The following is a 24,326-nucleotide window of genomic DNA, read 5'->3' on the forward strand; positions in this document are numbered from 1 at the left end:
ATTTGGAAGATAAAAATATAACTAAAAAGCACATTTGTACAGAATTTCAAAATCTTTATTATGTGTCGTTTAGTATTTTTTACAACTGTCCCCTTTTAGTAGATTTCTGAGAGCATAGATGGTAAATTTATTGCAATGTATAATATTCATCAGATCCATAGATTTCTAAGCAGTGACAGACTTTATTGAATATGTGTTATAATCTGATATTATAGTATTTTAATGTTAGGAATATATGTGTATTTGGATTTTAGGAAATACTAAACTATATTGTTTGGAACATTATACGTTGTTGGTAGAGCCATAAGGAAAACAAGGAAATTTGGATGAGTCAGAATGATAGTTACAGGGGAGATGAGACGTGGGTAATAAGAGTGAGACACATAGCGGGGGGCTTCTGTGGTTGTGGCAGTATTCTGTTTCTTGACCTCAGTTGTGCTGACATGGGTGTTCGCTGCATAATTATTTTTTATACTGTACCTGTGCGTTTTTAGTATACTTTTGTTCATCTGATATATTTCATACCCACAAAGATGTCCTCTGAGAAAATTTGTGATGGCTGAGCACCATAGTTCAAAGGAGAGTAATAACTATGTTCTCTCACAATTTTTTTGCTTTTGCCTTAAAATATGTCTAATGAAATGGGAAGTCTTGCTTAATGAACAGGCAAACATCCAATCAAATACAGCCCTTCCTTTTTGGAAGTTAAATTCTTTCAAGGGGAGGAGAAAGGTAAAGACAACCACAAATAACAAGCTATCTGATATACCAGTTGGGTAAATATTATTTGGGGATATAAAATATTCTTTTAGAGTCATAGGGGGGTACTATTTAGAGAGATGATTCAGAAAAGTCTTCTCTGAATTGTTAATGTTTAAGCAAACAGAGAATGAAGTTTTGAACTCAGATTCTTTTCTGGTTTTTCTCAGTGGAAAGGTGGACCAGAGAAAGAATACGTCCACCAACACAGGGAGACAAACTCTTCTGCTTCTGCCTAGTTTCTGAGCTGGGGGAAAGCATCTCCTTAAAGAAACCAAAATCTCAGGCCTCACCCTCTGGTGCACTTAGGGCCTGAATTTATAAAACTCTGTGAGTGAGGGAGTGCTCTCTCCCCCAAACTGAGGATTTCAGATTAAAAGTGAATCCTCGTTCAGTGCAACCGTTAGGGTGCCCAGTAGAAGAAATGAAAAATTGCTGAAAATTAATTAACTAAGCATCCAAATTAAGAACTTAGAAAAAGAGCCACAGAGTACAAAAAGTATAAGGAGGGAATAATAAACAGCAAAAATTAACTGAATAGAAAATCAGTGTAAGAAAGCGGAGGCTTGACAAATCCATAAACTCATTCTTCAAAAAGACAAATAACCAAGTATTTTACAAATTTAATCAGAAATTAAACAAAGAATAAATAAGGAAGAATTGCTACAGACAAAAAAAACCCCTTTATTTTTTAAAAGTACAGCTTTATAACAGAATTTAAAACTCAAATGAAATAGACAATATTCTAGAAAAATATAGGCTAAAACTTTCACTTAGGAGGAAGAAAACTTGAGTAGACCTCCAATCATCAAAGGAATTGAATCCAAAGTTAAAAAATCTCCTTCTGCCCTTATATACACAGCAAAACCCACAGAGTCCAGATAATTTTACAGACAAGTTCTCCTAAAACTTCAAGAAAGAGATAACCCTATCTTATAGAAATTGTTTCAGAGAATGAGAAAAAAATGCATAGAAAGTTGTGAATTCACCTTATAAGGACAGTGTAACTTTGAAGCCACAATCAGGCAGATATGTGAGAAAGGAAAATTATAAAGCAGTTTCACCTAAAACATAGATGCAGAGGGTCTACATAAATTATCAGCTAAACAAATTCATGTGAAGAATACCATCAGATTAAAAAAAAATCTTGAACTTATTAGTTTTATCCCATCAGTGCAAAGATGGTTTAACATTAGGAAATCTATTAATATAATTAAGCATATTAACAGATTGAAAGGAAGAAATGTTTTGTATTGATGGATGGGGGAAAAGCATTAATTACATATGATTTATGACAAAAATTCAAAACTAAGAGTAAGAATTAGTTTTCTTAATATAGAGTATATAGAGATACATAAGGAAACATAATACTTAATGGTGCAATGTGCAAAGCATTCCTTAAAATAATGAATGAAACAGGTGTATCTGCTAGCATTATTTCTATTTAGTGTTGAACTGGTACTGGATAATAACACCAATGAAATAAATAAGAGTAAGAAAAATAAAAATAAAATGAAAAAGAAAAGCTAGAAGAGTCGGAAAACAAGAAGCAAAATTGTCATTATTCACAGATGATATGATCATATGCACGGAAGTTCCAGTAGACTGAAGACTAACAATGCTCAGTGAGATCTCTGGGCATCTGATCACAATTCAGAGAAGAATCCCGTGAAACCAGCAATGAATGATTAGAAAATAAATAAAATTTCATTAATTCTAAGATGTACATTTTTCTCTCATAGTTCTGAAATTAAGATAAATCCTATAATCGGTGCCATCTTAGTATTATTGTGGATCTGGACTGAAGTCGATTCTTACAGGCAGGATTTGTGTTTGCTTCTACCATTCACTGGGGATGATATTAACCTGAGACCACCTTACATGAAATTCTTTGTGTAGGAGTTTTTGAACCACACAGTGGTGTGAATTTATATTTCAGATCTGCATGAGTATTGTCTGTGGTTCAGATTCTCAGGGAGTTGTTTTTTCGTCCCTTTACTTGATGCCAGGGTTGAGACGCACGAGTTCCCCTGCTGTCACTCTCCCTGGGGTGTGTGCTTATTATCCTGAGGCTGTAGTCCTTTGGGTCCCAGCTGTATATGGAGTGTCCTACCAAACTCCTTAATGCTACATAAAATAACAGAATAACACTAACTTCTCCCAATTAATAACATCCTAAATTTGATGACTGATAATTTTTTAAAAAGGGATTATTATTAGCAATACAAATTATAATTCTGTATGGGATATAACATTAGTAAGGAGGGAAAAGACATTGTGGGAGTTAAGGCCAGTCTTCAGAACTTAGATAAATCGATCATTTTAGTTCAGTAAAAGTTTAAAGGAATTGAGTTTTATATTTTTTTCCTAAAGAAGATGGGGATCAGGGGCACCCGGGTGGCTCAGTCCTTAAGCGTCTGCCTTCGGCTCAGGGCGTGATCCCAGGGTTCTGGGATCGAGCCCCACATCGGGCTCCCTGCTCGGCTGGGAGCCTGCTTCTTCCTCTCCCACTCCCCCTGCTTGTGTTCCCTCTCTCGCTGGCTGTCTCTCTGTCAAATGAATAAATAAAATCTTAAAAAAAGATGGGGATCAAATTTTTATTATGAGAATAAGCAAATGGGCACACACAACTATATTCAGAGGTTCATTTTATGTGTGACATCATTTCTTCAAAAGATATTTGTTATTGGGATGTGTCTTTGAAAAGATTCTCTCCTAGCGAACTGAAAATTAGTTTTGCCTTTAAATCAAGAGTAGACTCAGGACTACAACATGCTGGTCTTGTTTTCTTTCCACACGTGCTGTGCTACACTCTGGGTTTTCAATAGTTAATTGGAAATAGAAGAACTTTTCCCTTTTAGGATCCTTAGTCCAAAGAATAAAGTGGAGATAAAGGGAAGGGAGGAAAGTAGAAAGGAAGATAAGAAAGAAATTACTGAAGAAATTAATGAAATTTCAGCTTTTAAAACGTGCTATGAAAGAAACAAGTAGTGTGCTGATGAAGGTGAGGAGGGAAGTTTTACTTTAACCATGGCAGTCAGGGGAGCCCTCTTTGAGAAAGTTTCATCTAGGCTGAGACTTGAAGGATGATGAAAAGCCTACACTGGTGGGGGGAGGGATAGAAGAGTCTTCCAGATTTCCTGAGGTGGCAAACTTTGGTATGTTCTAGAAATTACTGTAAGGCTTGTATGCCTGGAGCTCTGTTGAGTGAGGGGAGATGGAGACGAAAGGGTGTTGAAGATGGTGGAGCTATGGAGGAGTTAGGATTTGACTCCAAGGGCACAGAAAAGCAGTTGAGGGTCTTAAACGAAGGAATGAGTACCCACATTATGTTTTAAGATGATTTCTCTGTCTATAATGGGTTTGATACATGGAGGAGAGCAGTTAAAGATTGGAGGCAGGGAGACTGGTAGAAAGGCTGTTGTTGTAAGTCCCGGGTGAAAGGTTTATGGTGCCCTGATGTGGACTGCAGGCAGGAGAGGGGAGACAGTACCTAGATTTCAAATGTAATTTGGAAGTAGGGTTGCTAAAACTATTCTTAGGCCAAATATAATCCTTCAGTTTTCTTTTTAGTTCTTTCCCTTCCTTTCTCTGCTTTTGCTTGGACAAGTAATTAAGATCTTAGTCGGACTTTCTCTTCCAATTAACAGATGCAGGAGGAAGCTGGCTCTCTTAGAATGGAAATTTAACCAGAATTTAGAATGAATTCAGTTCCGTAGTATAAGAATAGTTTTATTCTCCTTAGTTTTAAAATGATATTTTTCTCTCTTGTGTATGTCTTACTGCTTAGTATTGATTTCTCTGCTTAACTAAAATTGTTTCTTGCTCTTGTAAGTGGTTGGTTGTGTCACTGATAAATATTTTCATAATATTTAAAAAGAATTTTTTTAAACATCAGTGTTTTTGTTATGTATCTTTAATCCATTTTAGGAACTGTGACTTTAATTACCAATCTTATACTAATGCTTTTAATGAGTAGGTGATTTTAATATGTGGTTTTGTAGTGTGGTATTTTTATCAAAACATAAATCAAAAAGCCTTTGTAAAAGTAGTATTGTTGATGTCTCCTTCCTCCTTATGCTTTTCCTTTTTTCATTTATCTTTTCTTGTATCTAAATGATTTTCTTCCTTGTTGCTTCTTGCTCTGAAAATGTTTCCTCTGGCAGCATGGTACAACAACATATCAGTGAAGTGAGTTCTGCATTAATCTCGGTAAGCAAGAACTGATGTAAAGAAAGTAACAGTAAAGGTGTGAGTCATATGCATTAAAGTTCCTTATTTGTAATTATGTATTGTTGATGCCTAGTAATACCTTTTGTCTCAGGTCAACTCAAAAAGTGAGAAATAGATCAACCATTGAAACACATTACTCAAAAATAATTTTTTTGCTCTAGTATTGTAACTGACAAGTTAGGGATACACATTTTTGCAGAGAGAAACTCTAATAGTGTGTTACTATTGTATCACTCTAAAGTTCTGTTTAAATTTGGTCTTTGGTGGGTATAGTAGTCATGCGAGTTTTATTTGGCAGGCTTTCAACTGGTAAAGTAGCTAGTTAAAAAAAGTCATGAAGGCAAGCAATCCCCATGCTTTTAACTGAGCAGAACTTGAACTCTGCTGTACATTCCAACTAAGGGAGTGAATCCTCCAGAGAAAATTAATATAATACTATATATTTGTATAGTCATGCTTTTATGGATCAAGGACCTCAAAGTATTAATTTTATGTGGAAGTAAGTTCTTTCTATGCTTATGAACTTTTTCTTTCTGCAAGACAATGTTCTAAGTTCCCAGGGAGACGTGATTAAGAGGATAAAGACAGGTTTAAGACTCAATTATAATCTGTCCTATTTCTCTAATAATTTTACCTTAATTCTATATTTACAAAGATTCTTCTTAAGAGACATGGAACTAAGCTAATGGGGCCTGCGTTAAGAAAAAAGAAAAAGAAAAAGGATCTTCCTTAATGTTTCCTTAAACATTTCAGCTATTTGAAGTCTTTACTTGTGTTGAGCACTTTCTAGCCTTATATTTGCTTTTTATTATTAAACTTAAAAGGCATGCAGATTTTGAAGGGAAAACATAAATGTTTCCATAGCTTCTCTTTTGTCTTGCCTATGAAACAGTGCAAGTTCTAGAAGTTTACTAAACACTATTTCATGTGTTTCACTATTACTAAGGCCAGAGAAGAAGCTTTAGAATACTTTCCCCCAGATAATTTAATCTCTGTGGAAGTAAGCCTCAGTTTACTCTTCTACAAGAAGGGATTAAAATAGTGCTAACACCATAGGGTCAATGTATGAACAAATGGAGAAAATAGACATTAAGCACCTACCACAGGTTTGGGCACATTCTAAGTACTTAACAACCATCATGCTATCTCAGCTTTTTTCATATGATTTATGAGTATATGTGATAGTTTTTGTTACTTCTCCCAGGTATAACAAAAATTTAGAAGAAGCTAAAAGAATTGGGATAAAGAAAGCTATCACGGCCAACATTTCTATTGGTGCTGCTTTCCTGTTGATCTATGCATCATATGCTCTGGCATTCTGGTATGGGACCTCCTTGGTCCTCTCCAATGAATATTCTATTGGACAAGTACTCACTGTAAGTGATGTTATTTTAAGAAATGAGTCTCGTAAAAATTCCAATGAAGTTGAGTGATGTTGGCTTGAGTGATGTTGGAGAATAGGTATTGAAGAACTGTTGAATAATACCAAGAGCCATGTGCTACTAGATTAAAAAGTGGAAAGAAAATTAGATATGTTGAGTGTCTTTTTTGCAGACCTCTTGCACAGTTTGTCTTATAGGCTAAATAATATTAACATCACTAATCTCTATAGCGTGAAATCTCATTTCTTGAGGTTATTTCTTTGTGGCAGTCTCAATGCTAAGCATTTTTTATTTTCTGATTGACTATTCACAACTATTGATAAATGGCAAAATACACTGTTTAACTGTTTTTCAAATTCTTTTGAATGACAGTCATTCAATGCAAAGTTATGGAAGTATTAATTGTTACTCTTCCTTAAAGAATATTCTGTTTGGAGGTTCTCTGCCTTATAGAACTTTGTACAAGCACAGAAAGCTTGCCATTTGATGCTATCCTCTTTTATTTAAAAATGGTGAAATCGTTCATAAACCAAACCCAATCTGTATCGTGATCTAATAAAGTACATACTATTAGAAGAGTCACTGAGTTCCTTTTTCATAGGCTAAGCACAAGTGTATTGTCGGTAACACACTGTATTTCTTGAGTCCCTTAAAACAGTTTCCTTTCTCAAGAACCAGATTTGTAATGTGGATATAATAATTGTGTCATCCAAAATGTGCAAGGCTATTTAGTTAAGAATGGCTTTTACCCAAAAGCTTTTATTAGGATAGTAATGCTATTGGTGAACCTAGGTTGTAATAAGACATGTGTTCTACTTAATTGTGATGTAGATATGCAGTTTAAAATCTTGTATTCACTGATCCCAGAACTGCCTCACAAACTGTAATAAGCATGCAGAATCTGAGTAAGAGCGTGGGGTTTGAAATCAGGATGACTTGGCTCCAATTCCAGCTACTTATTTACTGCATGATTTGGGGTGGCCACGTAGACTTTTCAAGTTTCTGCTACCTCTTTTACCAAACGGAAATGGCAGGAATACTTTGCCATAACTTATAGTGTAGTTCTAAGTTCTAACTGAGAAAATGAATACAGAATCACTTAGCAAAATTTCTTCTGTGTAAATTACTGGGTAATTCCTGTGTGATTTAGAAAGAAATGAATAATAATATTAGTTCTCTGTAACCCTGAAGAAAAACAACTTCATTTGGGCAAAATGAAAAAAAAAAAAAACCAAAAATACACCAAAACCCAAAAAACCTGTTTATCAGACCTCAAAGAGAACACAGTCTGGTAGAAGAAAAGAAGACAACCGGATCAAGAATAATGCCCTAGATGTGCGCTTTATCATTTACAAAATATTTTTGTATGCACTGTTTCACTTGATACACTCTAAGGTTGCCAGGTCAGGAAAACAGACTCCTGCCTAGTTTGGCAAATGAAGAAATCGAAGCCTGGAGAGTCTAGGAGAATTGGCTGAAGACATATAGCCAGTTAGGGCTTATCCACAATTTGGACCTTGGTCTCCTGACACTCCTTTTGATGTTTGTTTCCCCTATGCCCTGCTGACAATCTAAACCAAAGTAATTAGCCATTAAATAAATATATATTCTATTATATTCTGGTCCGGTGGAACTTGTACCATTGTTTCACTGAGCAAGTAGACTAATTCTGTATTGTAAATCAAAAAGGATTTAAACTTTTAAAATGTTTTTGACACGCAGGACTCATAAGCTGGCTTGCCAGTTTAAAAGTTAATTAGCAAAGCTAATAATAATAAAATTTAATTAGCTATGTTAGAAGAAAGATGTATGAAAAAATTGTAATAAACACTAAGTAACTTGATGATTTTCCTTCACATCCGTCAGGTCTTCTTTTCTGTATTAATTGGGGCTTTTAGTATCGGACAGGCATCTCCAAGCATTGAAGCATTTGCAAACGCAAGAGGAGCAGCTTATGAAATCTTCAAGATAATTGATAACGTAAGTCTGGGCTAGCCATTTATCCGTCTACAAGTTTTTCTAATTAAAAGTTACTTTCTTTATCGCTTTATCCAACTCACCACAAGTGTTACTAAAAATAGCTATTGTAACCTAGTCATCTTCTGAAAATTTTATTCTGTTTAGAAACCAAGCATTGACAGCTATTCGAAGAACGGACATAAACCAGATAATATTAAGGGAAATTTGGAATTCAAAAATGTTCACTTCAGTTACCCATCGCGAAAAGAAGTTAAGGTACAATGATACATGATTAATCAGTGATTCAACCATGTATTGGATGAAGTTTCTGATACTTTAGTGATTTAAAAATTGCCTGAAGGGCAATTTATATTTATGTATATTTATATTTGTATATTTATAAATGTATATTTAAACCTAGTTTTGACTGGAACTGTCAGTTTGTAGTCCCAGGGTCTGTGTATCGCCCTTACATTTATTTCTCATTTGTTCTGTTAGATCTTGAAGGGTCTCAGCCTGAAGGTTGAGAGCGGGCAGACGGTGGCGCTGGTCGGGAATAGCGGCTGCGGGAAGAGCACGACGGTGCAGCTGTTGCAGAGGCTCTATGACCCCACGGACGGCATGGTGAGGTGGTTCTTGCTGAATGCGATGCTGCAGCGATCAGCAGTTACCCTGGCCCGTCTCACATTCCAAATCTGCAATGCACGGAAATCACGCTTCCTTTTTATTTCAGGTCTGTATTGATGGACAGGACATTAGGACCATAAACGTAAGGCACCTTCGGGAAATTACTGGCGTGGTGAGTCAGGAACCTGTGTTGTTTGCCACCACCATAGCTGAAAACATTCGCTATGGCCGTGAAAATGTCACCATGGAAGAGATCGAGAAAGCCGTCAAGGAAGCCAACGCCTATGACTTTATCATGAAACTCCCTAACGTAAGTCCCTCTCCATCTTTGCCGTGCTAGAGGTTCAAAGACCAGAATGCTGGCCTAATGCAGGAGAAGTTAGGAATCTACTGTACACAAGAGGAAATTCCTAAGAAGAGAAATCAAGATGACTTCAGATTTTAAAGCTCTAGCACCATCAGCTCGTACTAGGCATATTTGTAAAAATTGGGGTTGGTTATTGCTGAGTTTTAAGGAACTGGATCCTTTGTGGGTTGTTTATGGGATTACTTCCCATCTTAAAATGTAGGTGACATAGTTTGTTCTTTTGCTAACCGCCCCTCCCCCTTTATTTTCTATGTTGCAGAAATTTGACACCCTGGTTGGAGAGAGGGGCGCCCAGCTGAGCGGCGGACAGAAGCAAAGAATCGCCATTGCTCGGGCCCTGGTTCGCAACCCCAAGATCCTCCTGCTGGACGAGGCCACGTCAGCCCTGGACACTGAAAGTGAAGCAGTAGTTCAGGTGGCCCTGGATAAGGTCTGTGAACCTCAATTTACACCAACCTAATTTGTAAGCATAAGGATATCCCACTGTTAATTCTTCTCAAAAATTATTTTTTAAAAAGGACATTTCTGATGATTCCTAAAGTGACCCTGTCAAGTATCAAAATCACATCTCCAGTCCTCTTTGGATGTGTTCATTTAATTTCTATTTATTTCTGTTCTTTTTAAGTAGAAATGAATAAACTTTCACTGAAAGATACTTGCAAAACTTTAAAATTAAATGAGAAAGAGAGATACAAATGAAAATTGGTCTTTGTTGTGATCTTGAAAACTTGGCTGTAGAGATAACCCTGTTTAGGTTTCTGTTTTTGCTATTGTCAACAAGAGGAAAATATAATGAAGGTTCACATTTAATTTCCAAAACATTAAATACCTATGAGAAATGGGAAACCTCTTGTCCTCAGGAAAGGGGCAGAGAACTGATGATCTTGGAAACTTACCTGGGCTGTGAAATGTCCTTGAAGTCAACAGAGTTTGACCTTCCTGCAATCCTTGAGTTCACATGACTCATTCACCAAATCAGATTTGAGTACTTACACTGAGCTAGGCGCTGTTTGCTTGGTCTCTGGTATGTATTGGTAACCAGCCTAGCTCTGTGAGGACAGGGAATATGAAGACCTCTTTTTTAGTTTTTATTTAAATTCCAGTTCATTAACAAACAGTATAATATTAGTTTCAGGTGTACAATATAGTGATTCAACACTTTCATACATCACCTGGTGTTCATCACAACAAGTGTGCTCCTTAATCCACATCACCTGTTTCACCCATCCTCCCACCCACCTCCCCTCCGGTAACCATCAGTTAGTTCTCTAGTTAACAATCTGTTTCTTGGTTTGCTTCCCTCTTTGTTTTCCCTCTGCTTATTTGTTTTGTTTCTTAAATTCCACATATGAGTGAAATACAGTATTTGTCTTTCTCTGACTGACTTATTTCACTTAGCATAATACACTCTAGCTCCATCCACGTCATTGCAAATGGCAAGATTTCATTCTTTTTATGGCTGAGTAATATTCTTTTGTATACCTGTACCACCTCTTCTCTATCCATTCATCAGTTGATGGACACTTGGGCTGTTTCCATAGTTTGGCTATCGTTGATAATGCTGCTATAAACACTGGGGGGCATGTATCCCTTTGAATTAATATTTTTGTATCCTTTGGGTCAATACCTAGTAGTGCAGTGGCTGGGTCATAGTGTAGTTCCATTTTTAACTTTTTGAGGAAGTTCCATACTGTCTTCCACAGTGACTGCACCAGTTTGCATTCCCACCAGCAGTGCACAAGTGTTCCTTTTTCTCCACATCCTCACCAACACCTGTCCTTTCTTGTGTTGTTGATTTTAGCCATTCTGACAGGTGTGAGGTGATATCACACTGTAGTTTTGTAATTCCCTGATGATGAGTGATGTTGAGCAGCTTTTCATGTGTCTACTGGTCATCTGTATGTCTTCTTTGGAAAAATGTCTATTCGTATCTTCTGCCCATTTTTTATTGGATTATTCATTTTCTGAGTATTGAGTTTTATAATTCTTTATATATTTTGGATACTAACCCTTTATCAGATATGTGATTTGCAAATACCTTCTACCATTCAGTAGGTTGCCTTTTAGTTTTAGTTGATTATTTCCCTCACTGTGCAGAAGTTTTTATTTTGATCAAGTCTTAGTAGTTTATTTTTGCTTTTGTTTCCCTTGCCTGAGGAGACATATCTAGGAAAAAATTTCTATAGCTGATGTTAAAGAGGTTTACTACCTTTGTTTTCCTCTAGGATTTTTATGATTTCAAGTCTCAAATTTAGGTATTTAATCCATTTTGAATTTATTTTTGCGTCTGGTATAAGAAAGTGGTCCAGCTTGATTCTTTTGTATGTTGCTATCCAGTTTTCCCAACACTATTTGTTGGAGACTTTTTCCCATGGGATATTCTTTCCTGCTTTGTCAAAGGTTAATTGACCATATAGTTGTGGGTTCATTTCTGACTTGGATGCTTTTAATTTCCTTTTGTTGTCTGATTGCTGAGGCTAGGACTTCCAGTACTATGTTGAACAATAGCGGTGAGAGTGGATATCCATGTCATGTTCCTGACCTTAGGGGAAAAGCTCTCAGTTTTTCCCCATTGAGGATGGTATGAGCTGTGGGTCTTTCATATATGGCTTTTATGATGTTGAAGTGTGTTCCCTCTAAACCTACTTTGTTCAGGGTTTTTATCACAAATGGATGTTTTCCTTTGTCACATGCTTTTTCTATGTCTACTGAAATGAAATGAAATGGTTCTTATCCTTTCTTTTGTTAATGTGTTGTGTTGATTGATTTGAGAATATTGAACAACCCTTGCAACCCAGGAATAAATCTCGATTAATCATGGTGAATGATTTTTTAAATATATTGCTGGATTTGGTTTGCTAGTATTCTATTGAAAAGTTTTGCATTCATGTTCATCAGGGATATTGGTCTATAATTCTCCTTTTTAGTGGAGTCTGTATCTGGTTTTAGTATCAGGGTAATGCTGGCCTCATAGAATGAGTTTGGAAGTTTTCCTTCTGTTTCTGTTATTTTGAAACAGTTTCAGAAGGATGGGTATTAACTCTTCTTTAAATGTTTGGTAGCATTCCCTTGGGAAGCCATCAGGCCCTGGACTCTTGTTTGTTGGGAGATTTTTGATGACTGCTTCAATTTCTTTGCTGGTTATGGGTCTGTTCAAGTTTTCTATTTCTTCCTGTTTCAGTTTTGGTAGTTGATGTGTTTCTAGGAATTTTTCCATTTCTTCCAGATTGCCCAATTTGTTGGCATATAGATGCTCATAATATTCTCTTATAATTGTTTGTATTTCTGCGGTGTTGGTTGTGATCTCTCCTCTTTTGTTTGCAATTTTGCTTGGGTCCTTTCTCTTTTCTTTTTGATAAGTCTTGCTAGAGGTTTATCAATTTTGTTGATTTTTTTTTCAGAGAACCAGTTCCTGGTTTCATTGACCTATTCTGTTGGGTTTTTTTAGTTTCTATATCATTTATTTCTGCTCTAGTCTTTGTTATTTCCTTCCTTCTGCTGGCTCTAGGATTCATTTGTTGTTGTTTTTCTAGCTTCTTTAGGTGTAAGGTTAGGTTGTTGAGGTAAGCCTGTATTGCTATATACTTCCCTCTAAAACTGCTTTTGCTGTATCCCAAAGGTTTTGGACTGTTTTGTTTTCATTTTCATTTGTTTCCATGAATTTTTTAATTTCCTCTTTGATTTGTTCTTCAGTAGCATGTTCTTTAACCCTTAATGTATTTGTGGTCTTTCCAAATTTTTTCTTGTGGTTGATTACTAGTTTCATTGTGCACTGTTAGAAAAGGTGTATGGTATGATTTCAGTCTTTTTGTATTTGTTGAGGCCTCTTTTGTTGCCCAATATGTGATCTGTTCTAGAGAATATCCCATGTGCCCTTGAAAAATATGTATTCTGCTGTTTTAGGATGGGATGTTCTGAATACATATGTTAAGTCCATCTGGTCCAGTATGTCATTCAAAGCCATTGTTTCCTTGTTGTCTTCTGCATGCATGATCTGTTCATTGATGTAAGTGGGGTGTTAAAGTTCCCCTATTACTATTGTACTATCAATTAGTATCTTTATGTTATTAATTTTTTATATATATTTGGGTGCTCACTTGTTGGGTACATAGATATTTATAGCTGTTATATCTTTTTGTTGGAATGTCTTCTTTATGGTTGTATAATGCCCTTCTTTGTCTCTTTTCACAGTCTTTGTTTTAAAGTCTGGTTTATCCGATATAAGGATTGCTACTCTAGCTTTCTTTTGACATCCATTTGCATGATAAATGTTTTTCCATCCCCTCACTTTCAATCTGTAGGTGTCTTTAGGTCTAAAATGAGTCTCTTGTAGGCAGCATAAAGATGGGTTTTGTATATTTATCCATTCTCATACCCTTTGTCTTTTGATTGAGTGTTTAGTCCATTTACATTAAAAGAATTATTGATAGGTATGTATTTATTTTCATTTTATTACTTGCTTTGTCATTGTTTGCAGAGATTTTCTCTAATCCTTTCTTGTCTTTGTCACTTTTGGTCTCTCCTTTGCACTCAAAGAGTCCCCCTTAATATTTCTTGCAGGGCTGGTTTAGTGGTCACAAATTCCTTTAGTTTTGTTTGTCTAGGATATTTTTAATCACTCCTTCTATTCTGAATGGTAGCCTTGGTGGATAGAGTATTTTTGGTTGCACATTTTTCCCATTCAGCACCTTGAATATATAATGCTGCTCCCTTCTGGCTTGCCAAGTTTTTGTTGAGAGATCTACAGCTAGCCTTATGGGTTTTCACTTGTAAGTTAAGGACTTCTTTTGTCTTGTTGCTTTTAAGATTTTTAAAAATCACTGTATTTTGCAAATTTAATTACAATATGTTTTTGTGTGGGCCTGCTTTTGTTGATTTTGATGGGAGTTCTCTGTTCCTTCTGGATCTGGACATCTGTTTCCTTCCCCAGATTAGGGAAGTTCTCTGCTATTGTTTCTTGAAATAAATTTTCTGCCCCCTTTTCTCTCTCTCCTTCTAGGACTCCTATAAAATGAATGTTATTATGTTTGATGAAATCACTGAGTTCCCTCAGTCTATTCTCATGTTCCATAATTTTTCTTTTTCTCTTTTGTTCAGCTTCATTATTTTCCATTATTTTGTCTTCAAGGTCACTAATTCATTCCTCTGCTTCTCCCAGTATGCTGTTCATTGCATCAAACCTGTTTCCAAACTCGTTTATTGCATTCTTCATCTCTAATTCTTTTTTAACTTCTTTATCTCTGTGGTAAGGGTCTCCCTGATGTCTTCTATTCTTTTTTTAAAACTTTAAAAAGCTCAGTGAGTATCCTTATGATTGTTGCTTTAAATTCCCCATCAGGCATGTTACTTATATCTGTTTTGCTTATTTCTCTGGCTGTGGCCTTGATTTGTTCTTTCATTTCAGATAAATTCCTCCATCTTGGCATTTTGTCTAAGTCTCTGCCTTCTTGCTACAAAAACCATTTATGTCTCCTGCTTCTGGAAAATAATGGCTTTATGAAGAAGAGGTCATACACTACCCAGGACCTGGTCCTTCAGGGAGTGTCTCTGATGTGTGCTGCATGTACTCTGCTGTTGCATTTTGGCTGCTCTATCCTTCGGGCCAGTCCTTTGCAGAGGCTCTTCTTGCCTGCTGTAGGCATTGTTTGGTCCCTGGCCTGAATGTGGCATGTTTTAACTAGGTGTGCTCTGGTCTGCTTGCAAAACGAGACCTCACACCAACTCCATCAGAACTGAGACCCTGTAGCACTCTCTGGTTGGGAGAGGTGGAGTAGGCAGGGGTTTGTGCTGGTTTTCTGGAGGAGGAGTTCACCATGCTCAGACTGAGGCAAGCCTGACTTAGAAGGGCAGTCCTGCCAGAGCACAGGAGGGTGGGGCTTGGTTTAAGCAAGTTAGGCAGCCATTGTCTGAGCTGAGCTGCTTTCCTCAGGTGGCTGGCTTTGTGTTTATGCTGAGAGGTAGGGAAGGGAAGTGGTGCCAGCCAGCTCCTTTGTTCCCAACGAGGTATCTCCTCAAAGACTGCCTCTCAGGAAAGCACTTCTAGAATACAGAGTAATCTCCCTACTGTGTGCCCCAGACATTTTTCAGATTGCTGTTTCCACACTGTCTTAGACTTCTTTGCCTGCCTTCTCTCCGGTAGCAGTGAAGTGCCCTCCTGGCTTTATCCCATCTAAGCCTGCTGAACTTTAAAACTTCAGGCTTTAGAGATGTGGTGCAGGCAGGGGCTTGTGCTGGTCTTCTGGGGGAAGGGGTTCACCACACTGGGACTGAGGGAAGCTTGACTGAAAAGGGCATCCCCGCCAGAGCACAGGAGCTTGATGTAAGTTAGGCAGCCTGTGTTAGCAGTGCACTGCTTCTTGCAGGTGGCTCTGTGTTTATGCCAAGATCAGGGGAGGGAAATGGCACCAGCCATCTCCTGTTCCCCGAATGGAGTCTCTGTGAACACTGCCTCTTGGGGATGCACTTTGTGAAGAGTGAATAATATCCCCCCAGTGTACCCCAAGCATTTTTCAGATCACTACTTCCACACTATCTCCTCCAAGGTTGTTTGTCTGTCTTCTTTCCAGGACCAGTGCAGTGCCCTCCAAGCTTTATCATAGCCAACTCCACTGACCTTTAAAACTCCAGGCTTTAAGCCCCGGTGGTTGCAAGAACTCACAAAATTCAGTCCATCTTGTTTTCCAAGCCAATGGCTTTCGGGAAACATTCTCCTTGTGCAATCCCTGTGTGCTCCTCTCCGCCCCCCACCATCTCTCTCACATGCGCACATGCCTTTTTCTGCAACCATGACTCCCTCTTCACTGCAGCACTTGTGATCTGTTTCCCCCTAAGTCACATCTCCTCACTTCCGACCTTCTTAATGGGGCCTCTTCTCTCTCCTTAGTTGTGGAGTTTGTTCTGTCAGTCTTTAGGTTGATTTCTGGGATATCTAGGATGATATGACAGTTATCTAGCTGTGTTTGTGGGAAAAGGTGAACCTAGGGTCTTCCTACTCCACCACCATCTTCCTCTCCTAGGAGTAGAATTCAAAGTAGAATTCAAAGTTGAATTCTCACAGTAGAATTCAAAGATGAACTCATATTTGTTCCAGCTCTCCCCTTCTCTAATAACAAAACAACACTACTGGATGTTCCTTTAAACATCCTGTCAATGTGTTCAATAGGAGGGAAAAGCAAGTTACTAAAAATTGAGTGAACCAAAATAGAGGTAGGTGGGATAGTGGCTGCTATTTCCCCTTTCACTTTGGTTATCTGTAATTTTACGTCTGTGTTTTTCTTATTATTCTATAATGAAAGTATGTATTAAATTATAAATTAAAATGATTTAAAAAATACTTTTGCATTAAAAATACTTTTCCTTGAGGAACACCTGGGTGGCTCAGTTGGTTGAGCGTCTGACTCTTGATTTCAGCTCTGGTCACAATCTCGGAATCGTGAGATTGAGCCCCGTGTAGGGCTCTGCACTGGGCATGGAGTATACTTAAGATTCTCTCTCCCTCTCCCTCTGCCCTTCCCCTCTTCTCCACCCCCCAAAAATACATTAACTATTAAAAAAGTACTTTTCCTTTAGAATGTAAATTTTGGAGGGAGAATTCCACATGCCCCCTTTTCTTAAAAACACCTGAAGAATTGATCCATTATCTTCTCTACCTTCTAGTTGCTACCACCTAATTTTTCTACATGTATTGCTTTTTCCCGTCAGAGTTTTCCACTTGTCTTTTTTATATTGATCCTAATACCTCTTGTTGTTAGTTTGAGGATTTTATTGCTAGTTCCTGGAGAGAGATACAAAGTCACAAAAGTCATAAGCCTTGGGGAAAGTTACAGAGGTGAAAGAAATCTTAGACAAGTTCTGGTTCCATATTAACTCTGTTAACTTCTGTTTCATATTAAACAAAAATGACACTGGGCATTTAAAAACATTTGCATAGCTCTTCAGTTTTTCTGTAATGCTTCTACCTAGGAATAAGTAACATTTATTAGATACTTACTGTATATATATCACAATGCTTTGTGTACATTATATTATTTGGTCATCACAACTACTTGAAGAATAGAGTACTAATATTATCTCCATTTTATATGTGAATAAACTGAGCTTCACACAGGGTAAAAGATTTGGATAAAATTGTGGAATTCGTAAATGTCAGAGCTACGATTTGAGTTCAGATCAATGTGGCACTGAAGACTGGACTTTGCTGCCTCACACTGATTGCCCATCTTAATCATCCAGAAGTTCTGTGAGATGGGACGCTAGGCGTCCCCAGACCAGTGCTGTCTAGTCTGTACTAATACCACACACTGGCCTGGGTCTGCTCTGATTGGCCAGGGCTTGGACTGCAGCATTTTTTACTTCGTATAAGCCCCTGATTATTATTGTAAACTTGGGCTGATAGAGGTTAAGTAAAATTCTCAGAAGCTTACCTAATATTGATATGTGACTATCATATTTGTGTTAATATTTATTATAATAAAACATTATTTTAAACTGTTATCAATTGACTATATATTTATTAAAGCCGATATAGCTTAGATGGTTTTTATAATATCCAAGGCATTGGCATTCAATAAATATAAATTGAATGAATTTTTGCCTGTAATCGTTCATGTATTCAAAAACCTCATTTTTCTCTCTTTAGGCCAGGAAAGGCCGGACCACCATTGTGATAGCTCATCGTTTGTCTACAGTTCGTAATGCTGATGTCATCGCTGGCTTTGATGATGGAGTCATTGTGGAGAAAGGAAGTCATGATGAACTCATGAGAGAGAAAGGCATTTACTTCAAGCTTGTCACAATGCAGGTATAGTCCAGCTCTAGAGTTTTCATGCAGTAATTTAGGGACAAACTGATTTTGTGTATTTAGAACTACAAATAAACATTACTTGACTTGATAATCTTGATAGGCAAGAAAAATACTTGGGGAATTCAGACCAGGTTTTTCTTCCCATTTAAAAAGAGGGAAAATAAAGAAGGGTAATTAGAGAAAATTAAAACTTTAAAAAGGTTTAAAGGTAATCTATCCACTGTAATAGCCACTAGTCTCATGTGGCTCTTGAACACTTCAGTGGCAATTACTCTGAATTGAAAATGTATTCCAGATTCCAAAGACGTGGTACAAAAGAAGAATGCAAACTATCTCACTAAGTTTTGACAATGATTACATGTTGAAATGCTAATATCTTGGATACATTAGGTTAAATAAAATGCAGAGTAAAAATGGATTTATCTCTCGCATTTTTTAACATGGCTACTGAGAAAATTTTAAATGACAGACGTGGGTCACAGAATGGTGTGCACCATATTTCCATCGATAGCACTAGCCCAAAGCAAATATTATTGAGCCCCAAACACCCACAAAAAGGAGATGACAAGGTAAGATACAAGGAAAAGATGTCATGTTATTTCAGTATATTCAGCGGCAGTCCCCCTTCAGTGATTTTAATTTTCAAATAGATCACACATTTACACACTACTCCCCCAGTAGCAGTTTAACTTTATCCTTTCCTACAATGATGTAAATTACCACTTTCCTTGATAGCTGATGTTTGGCAATTAATTTTCACTTGTTTTCTGAGCCTAACCTGCTTATGCTTATTTCTTGTTTATTTTAGACAAGTGGAAATGAAATTGAATTAGAAAATGGAACTGGTGAATCCAAAAGTGAAATTGATGCCTTGGAAATGTCTCCAAAGGATTCAGGATCCAGTTTAATAAGAAGAAGATCAACCCGCAAGAGTATACATGCCCCACAAGGCCAGGACAGAAAGCTTGGTACAAAAGAGGACTTGGTACGGAGAGGATGTAGAGTTATGCCTTCAGCCCTCCCTCTGGGCTAGCATTGGGGTGGCAGGAGTAGGAGCAAAAGTTATCCAGAATTCTCCTGTCCTATTCCCAAAACGTTCCACAAACCAAAATCTCAACATTTTAGGCTCAGAAATTTATGAATGAGAATTTATAAGACAATTTTAGAATTAGAATTTATAATGTAAAGATATTCTTTTTTTAAGAGACTTATTTATTCCTTTGAGAGTGAGTGCATGAAAGGTAGGGGTGGGGGAAGGGGGAAGACAGAGGGAGAGGGAGAAGAGACTCCCTGCTGAGCACAGAGCCTGACACAGGGCTTGATCTCAAGACCCTGAGATCATGACCTGAGCTGAAATCAAGAGTTGGATGCTTAACTGACTGAGCCACCCAGGCACCTCTATATTATAAAGAGATTCTAATGGGGACATTTCTGTTCTTTTATCCCTACTTGTAAATTTTCTAAATGTCTGGTAAGTGTTAAATGTTTGTGAAAACATCATTTATTTCTTAAAATATATAGGAGCAATATAATAGAATCTGTCAGCACTTTTTAAAAAATTAAATAGCCATCAGTTCATAAGAAAACAGGAATAAGATATCTTCATTTAGAAATTTTGGTACAGGGGTGCCTGGGTGGCTCAGTCAGTTAGGCTTCTGCCTTCAGCTCAGGTCATGATCCCAGGGTCCTGGGATCGAGCCCCACACTGGGCTTTCTGCTCAGCAAGGGAGTCTGCTTCTCCCTCTCCCTCTGCTCCTGCTTGTGTTCTCTCTCTCTCAAATAAATATATAAATGAAATATTTTTTAAAAATTTTGGTACATATTGAAGGACTGTGCATCATTAAATTGATAAAAAGTATCAGTTCTTTTTCTAACTAGCCTGTTGTAATATTTTGCTTTCCAGGATGAAAATGTACCTCCAGTTTCCTTCTGGAGGATTCTGAAGCTGAATATAACTGAATGGCCTTATTTCGTGGTTGGTATATTTTGTGCTATTATAAATGGAGGCCTGCAACCAGCATTTTCAGTCATATTTTCAAGGATTATAGGGGTAAGTGTTTATGTTCATTTTTTGGATTTACCTGTGAGTCCTGAGTAAAGACTGAGCTGTTTCTATTTGTAGCTGTATACATAAGCCACAAAAAATATTGTACCTTCATATGAAACTCAGCAACTTGAAGGTGTAAGTCTGGTTTGGGATAGGAAAGCTAATTTTTCAATCTTCCTTTGTCCTTGCAGTTAGTTGTTCTCTTAGGGCCCAGGTTCCTGAAATAGTCCATGAACCTGACCTGATGAGAGTCTCTGCTGTCACTGGGCTCTGAGTAAACGTATGAGAAGTCCTATCACTGGCGTTCAGAGAGGGTTCATGGTGTGTTTGCCAGACTGGCTTGAGCCAGAGCTGTTGTGTGACATACACACTTGTTGGGATGTGAGCAGGTCTGGCATGCTGCCTCTGGGGGACGCCCATCCCACTTTTTAAGATGGAAACAAAAAGGAACAGATTCTGAAAGGTTGACATGTGTTGATCGTACCTGCTTTCAATGATGGCATTTTTATCAGTAAAGCTACCACCAAGGCAGGAATGCTCTCTGTTTCGCGGTAGATGTTTGAATATCACGTTGAGGGTACCCTTGCCATAACAGCTGAAAACATTATGGAGAAAGAAGTTGCTTGCTCCATGGAAGAGGCCAAACGTTAACTTTTGATGTACCAAAAAATACATTAATAGGCAGGTCTCCCCATGCCTGGCTAACTGATTTCTCTTTGGTATTCGTATGTTCAGTGTATTCATTCAAGAACTATGTTTGCAGTGACTGCTGTGTGCCACATACTGTTTCAGGTGGTTAAAAAAAAAAGAAAAGAAAAGAAAATGCCAAGAAGGAGATAAAGTGTCTGATAGCATGGAGCATATGTTCTAGGACAGGGGTTAGCAGACTTTTTCTATGAAGGGTAAGAGAGTAAACAGTTTAGATTTTGAGCGCCATCTGGTCTCTGTTGCAAGTACTTAGCTCTACTGCTGTAGTGTTGAAGTGCCCATAGTGCAGAAACAAATGAACATGGCACTATTCCATTAAAGCTTCGTATAAACATTTGGCTGGTGGTCCACAGGGAACTGATTACTGGTCTAGCATTTGTTGTACAGGCAGTGAAGTGGACAGTGGCATCATCAGAAAAAAAAAATTGGGAGTGGACTAGTCAGGAATGGGTTTGGCTGTGTGTTGCAAAAACTCAACCTAAGGATTTTATATTTTCTTCGTTCCTCATGGAACAGTAAGTCTGGAAGCAAGTGACTCAGGGTTAGCACACTGACTCCTAGATATTGGTTAGGCAACCAGTCTTCTGCCTCATTGAAGGTTTGTAACACAGGGTTTAAGGTTTTGGGCTCTGAGTTAGATTGCCTGGGTTTAAATCTTGGGGTCATCACTTGCAGGCTGTGTTACTTTGAACGAGTTAATTAACCTCTCTGTGCCTCTGTGTAAACTGGTGATGATAATGAATGTTAGGAGGTGATTGTGAGGATAAAAGGAATGGTATACATGAATTTGTATAGAATAGTATCTATCACAGAATAAGAGCTCACTGATTGTTAGCTATTTTTGGGTGGAATAACCAAGAAAAATGAATTTTATCTCCTCCAAAGGGCTTTTTTCCCCCCCTGTATAGAGGATAAAGTTTACTGGGTTGGGTTAGGAATGTAGTTCTGTTATAAGACAAATTTGGCCCACTGTGAAGGGAGTTGTTTTCTCTCCCTGTGAAGTAGTTATTTTCTGTGTTCTCTAAGCCCAAGACATCCTGTTAGCCTTTTTACCATCTCTGGAAAGGTCTCCACGTGTGGTGCCAGGTCAGCTGGCTTTCTAACAGGCCGTCCTACAAAAGGAGATGGCTCAAGGAGGCTCCCTTCTTACAGAGGGCCTGGGCTGAGTGAATGACTACCTCTCTCTGGTTTACCAAAGCAGCATCGGCAGATTTGTCTCCAGCTTGATGTGTCCAAATTGTAAAATAACAAATTGCCATACAATGTAGTTTCCCACCAAAGGGGAACCGTATTCATTCTCATTTCTATTTTACATAGCTGGTGTGGCCTCGTGGCACTCATTACTCCAAGAAGGAGTGTACGCAGAAAAAGTATTGGGTCCCTTTAGGAACAATAGACCCATTCTTGGCCCTTAAGGAAGGTAAAGTTCGCACACCTTTAGGTTTGGCTTTAGGGAAACCAGCCCTGACTTCCGTCATACTATGCCTATCTTGACCCCCAAATATTGTGCTTGATGGAAAATGGGTCAGACCCAGAATGACGTCCTTAGTCTTTAAACTGAAAACCTTTCAATATTTTCTCAACAGATTTTTACGAGAGATGGGGATCCTGAAACAAAACGACAGAATAGTAATATGTTTTCTTTATTGTTTCTAGTCCTTGGAATTATTTCTTTTATTACATTTTTCCTCCAGGTAAGTGTCTGCATTTTCACTTTATTCATTTTGGGGAATGCATTGTTATTCAGCTGGGGAAATTTCTAGACATTTATGTAATTTGCTCTATTAGCTGGACTATTAGCAACCAACTTTCTTTGACATATTTAAAACAAAAATATTTTGGGGCACTTGAGTGGCTCAGTCAGTGAAGCATCTGACTCTTGATTTTAGCTCAGGGTTATGGGATCAAGCCCCAAGTCTGGTTCTGTGCTGGGCATGGAACCTGCTTGATTCTCCCTCTCTCCCTTTGCCTCTGCCCCTTCACCCCACTCACACACACACTCTCTTTGTCTCTCTTTCTCTCTCTCTCTCAAAAATACATACATACTTACATAAAATTTTAAAAGTAAAAATATTTTAAAACAAAGATGTTTTGCTTCCACTGGAGCACTTGCTTACCTTCTCTCCGTCATCTCCCCCAAATGAAATATTAATGAAATCAGAGGGAAGTGGGTGTTTGATCTAATATGATGACTAGAAATGAAAGCTGGGGACTCAAAAATGGAATTCAGGGGAACCCTGGGCTTAAGTTTGGATATAAGTACTGTCAGTGAGTTTAAATACTCAAAATGTCTTAGTATGTCCTGAAAACCCGATAAGCACATCACACTGATTTAAAAAATGTTTGAAGAGTTTATCATTCACCTTTTGCTAAAGGAGAAAGAACCTTTCTCAATAATGGAAGAATGTCAGTCTCACAGCCTTAAACTGTAGACCCTTTTGTGAAGAGTCATATTTTACAGCTGCACACCGTTTGGCTGGAACAGAACTGCAAAGAAGTTAAGCGCTATAAAAGTTTAGTAAGGTCAGGCAGCGTTGGTTTTGGTGTTAGACTTTGGTTTGAGTGTGATTTGCATCAGTTCCTAATTTTGCGGTTTTGGGCAAATAAATAATTTAAGCCTCAAATTCCTCATCTGTGAAATAGGGACATTAGTACCTTCCTCTTGATGAATAAAATAAATAATGTGACCTGTGTCACGGGCCCTCTCCATCACTGGAGAGGAGCATTGGAGCACGCGGCCGGGCAGCTGTCTGGCGGAGCCCGGCGGAACCTCGGAGCCAGGCTGCGGAGCAGCACCGTGTGACTGCGCATGCCCGGAGCCCTCTGCTGCCCTGGGCGGTCATGTCCCCACAGGCGAGGGAGATTTGAATTGGTTTGGCAAAGGCAGCGAAAGCAGTACCTTTGTAACATGGTGATGCTCGGGGAGATAGGAGCCTGACTTGCCTGGTAAAACCGAGTGGAAACAAAGGCTCTAAATTACAGGATCTCAAAACTGTAGAGATGGCAGAGTGGCCAACAACGTTAGAATGGCCGACCCCTCATTTAGAAACAAAAGGAGGGAGCTCCGTGGGTAATAAAATCTCAGGCTCTGGGTTCCCATTCTTGTCAGGATTCTCATAGACCCAGATTCAGGTTCACCTCTGCCACCTTATAATTGGGTCCTCTGGCAACTAAACCTCAGTTCTTTTGTAAAGTGGTGATTATACAGTTGTCGTAAGAATGACATTCTTCCATCACTAAAAAGGTTGTCCTCTGTGTACATATATACCTATATGTATACGTATTGATGTACTTTATATAAAGTATGGTGTCAGAATAAGCACTCAACAACAGCTAGGTCTCAACAAAAATAACAGCAATTCCTGTAGTGAGCAAGATATTTCCCATTTCATTCAGTCTGGTAACAGAAACCTTAATCTGGCCATTTCTAAGTAAATTAAA

At 38.0% G+C, this 24,326-nt stretch overlaps 1 protein-coding gene across 5 annotated transcripts in view; it reads left to right on the forward strand.

Annotated features, from left to right (window-relative positions):
* LOC103658685 (phosphatidylcholine translocator ABCB4) overlaps positions 1-24,326 on the forward strand; it is a 181,232-nt gene that overhangs the window by 40,307 nt on the left and 116,599 nt on the right. For 3 of the 5 annotated variants that reach the window (XM_040644303.1, XM_040644300.1, XM_040644301.1), the window contains exons 9-11: positions 6,197-6,368; positions 8,241-8,354; positions 8,499-8,609. In XM_040644303.1, the coding sequence (XP_040500237.1) occupies positions 6,197-6,368; positions 8,241-8,354; positions 8,499-8,609 (397 nt within the window). Of the gene's footprint in view, positions 1-6,196; positions 6,369-8,240; positions 8,355-8,498; positions 8,610-8,831; positions 8,958-9,066; positions 9,271-9,586; positions 9,758-17,965; positions 18,128-18,938; positions 19,116-20,033; positions 20,181-22,471; positions 22,580-24,326 lie in introns of all 5 variants that reach the window. The other 2 variants (XM_008686201.2, XM_008686202.2) reach the window with 1 other exon arrangement.

Source organism: Ursus maritimus, unplaced genomic scaffold (genome assembly GCF_017311325.1).
Source record: "Ursus maritimus isolate PB19 unplaced genomic scaffold, ASM1731132v1 scaffold_3, whole genome shotgun sequence".
Taxonomy (NCBI): domain Eukaryota; kingdom Metazoa; phylum Chordata; class Mammalia; order Carnivora; family Ursidae; genus Ursus; species Ursus maritimus.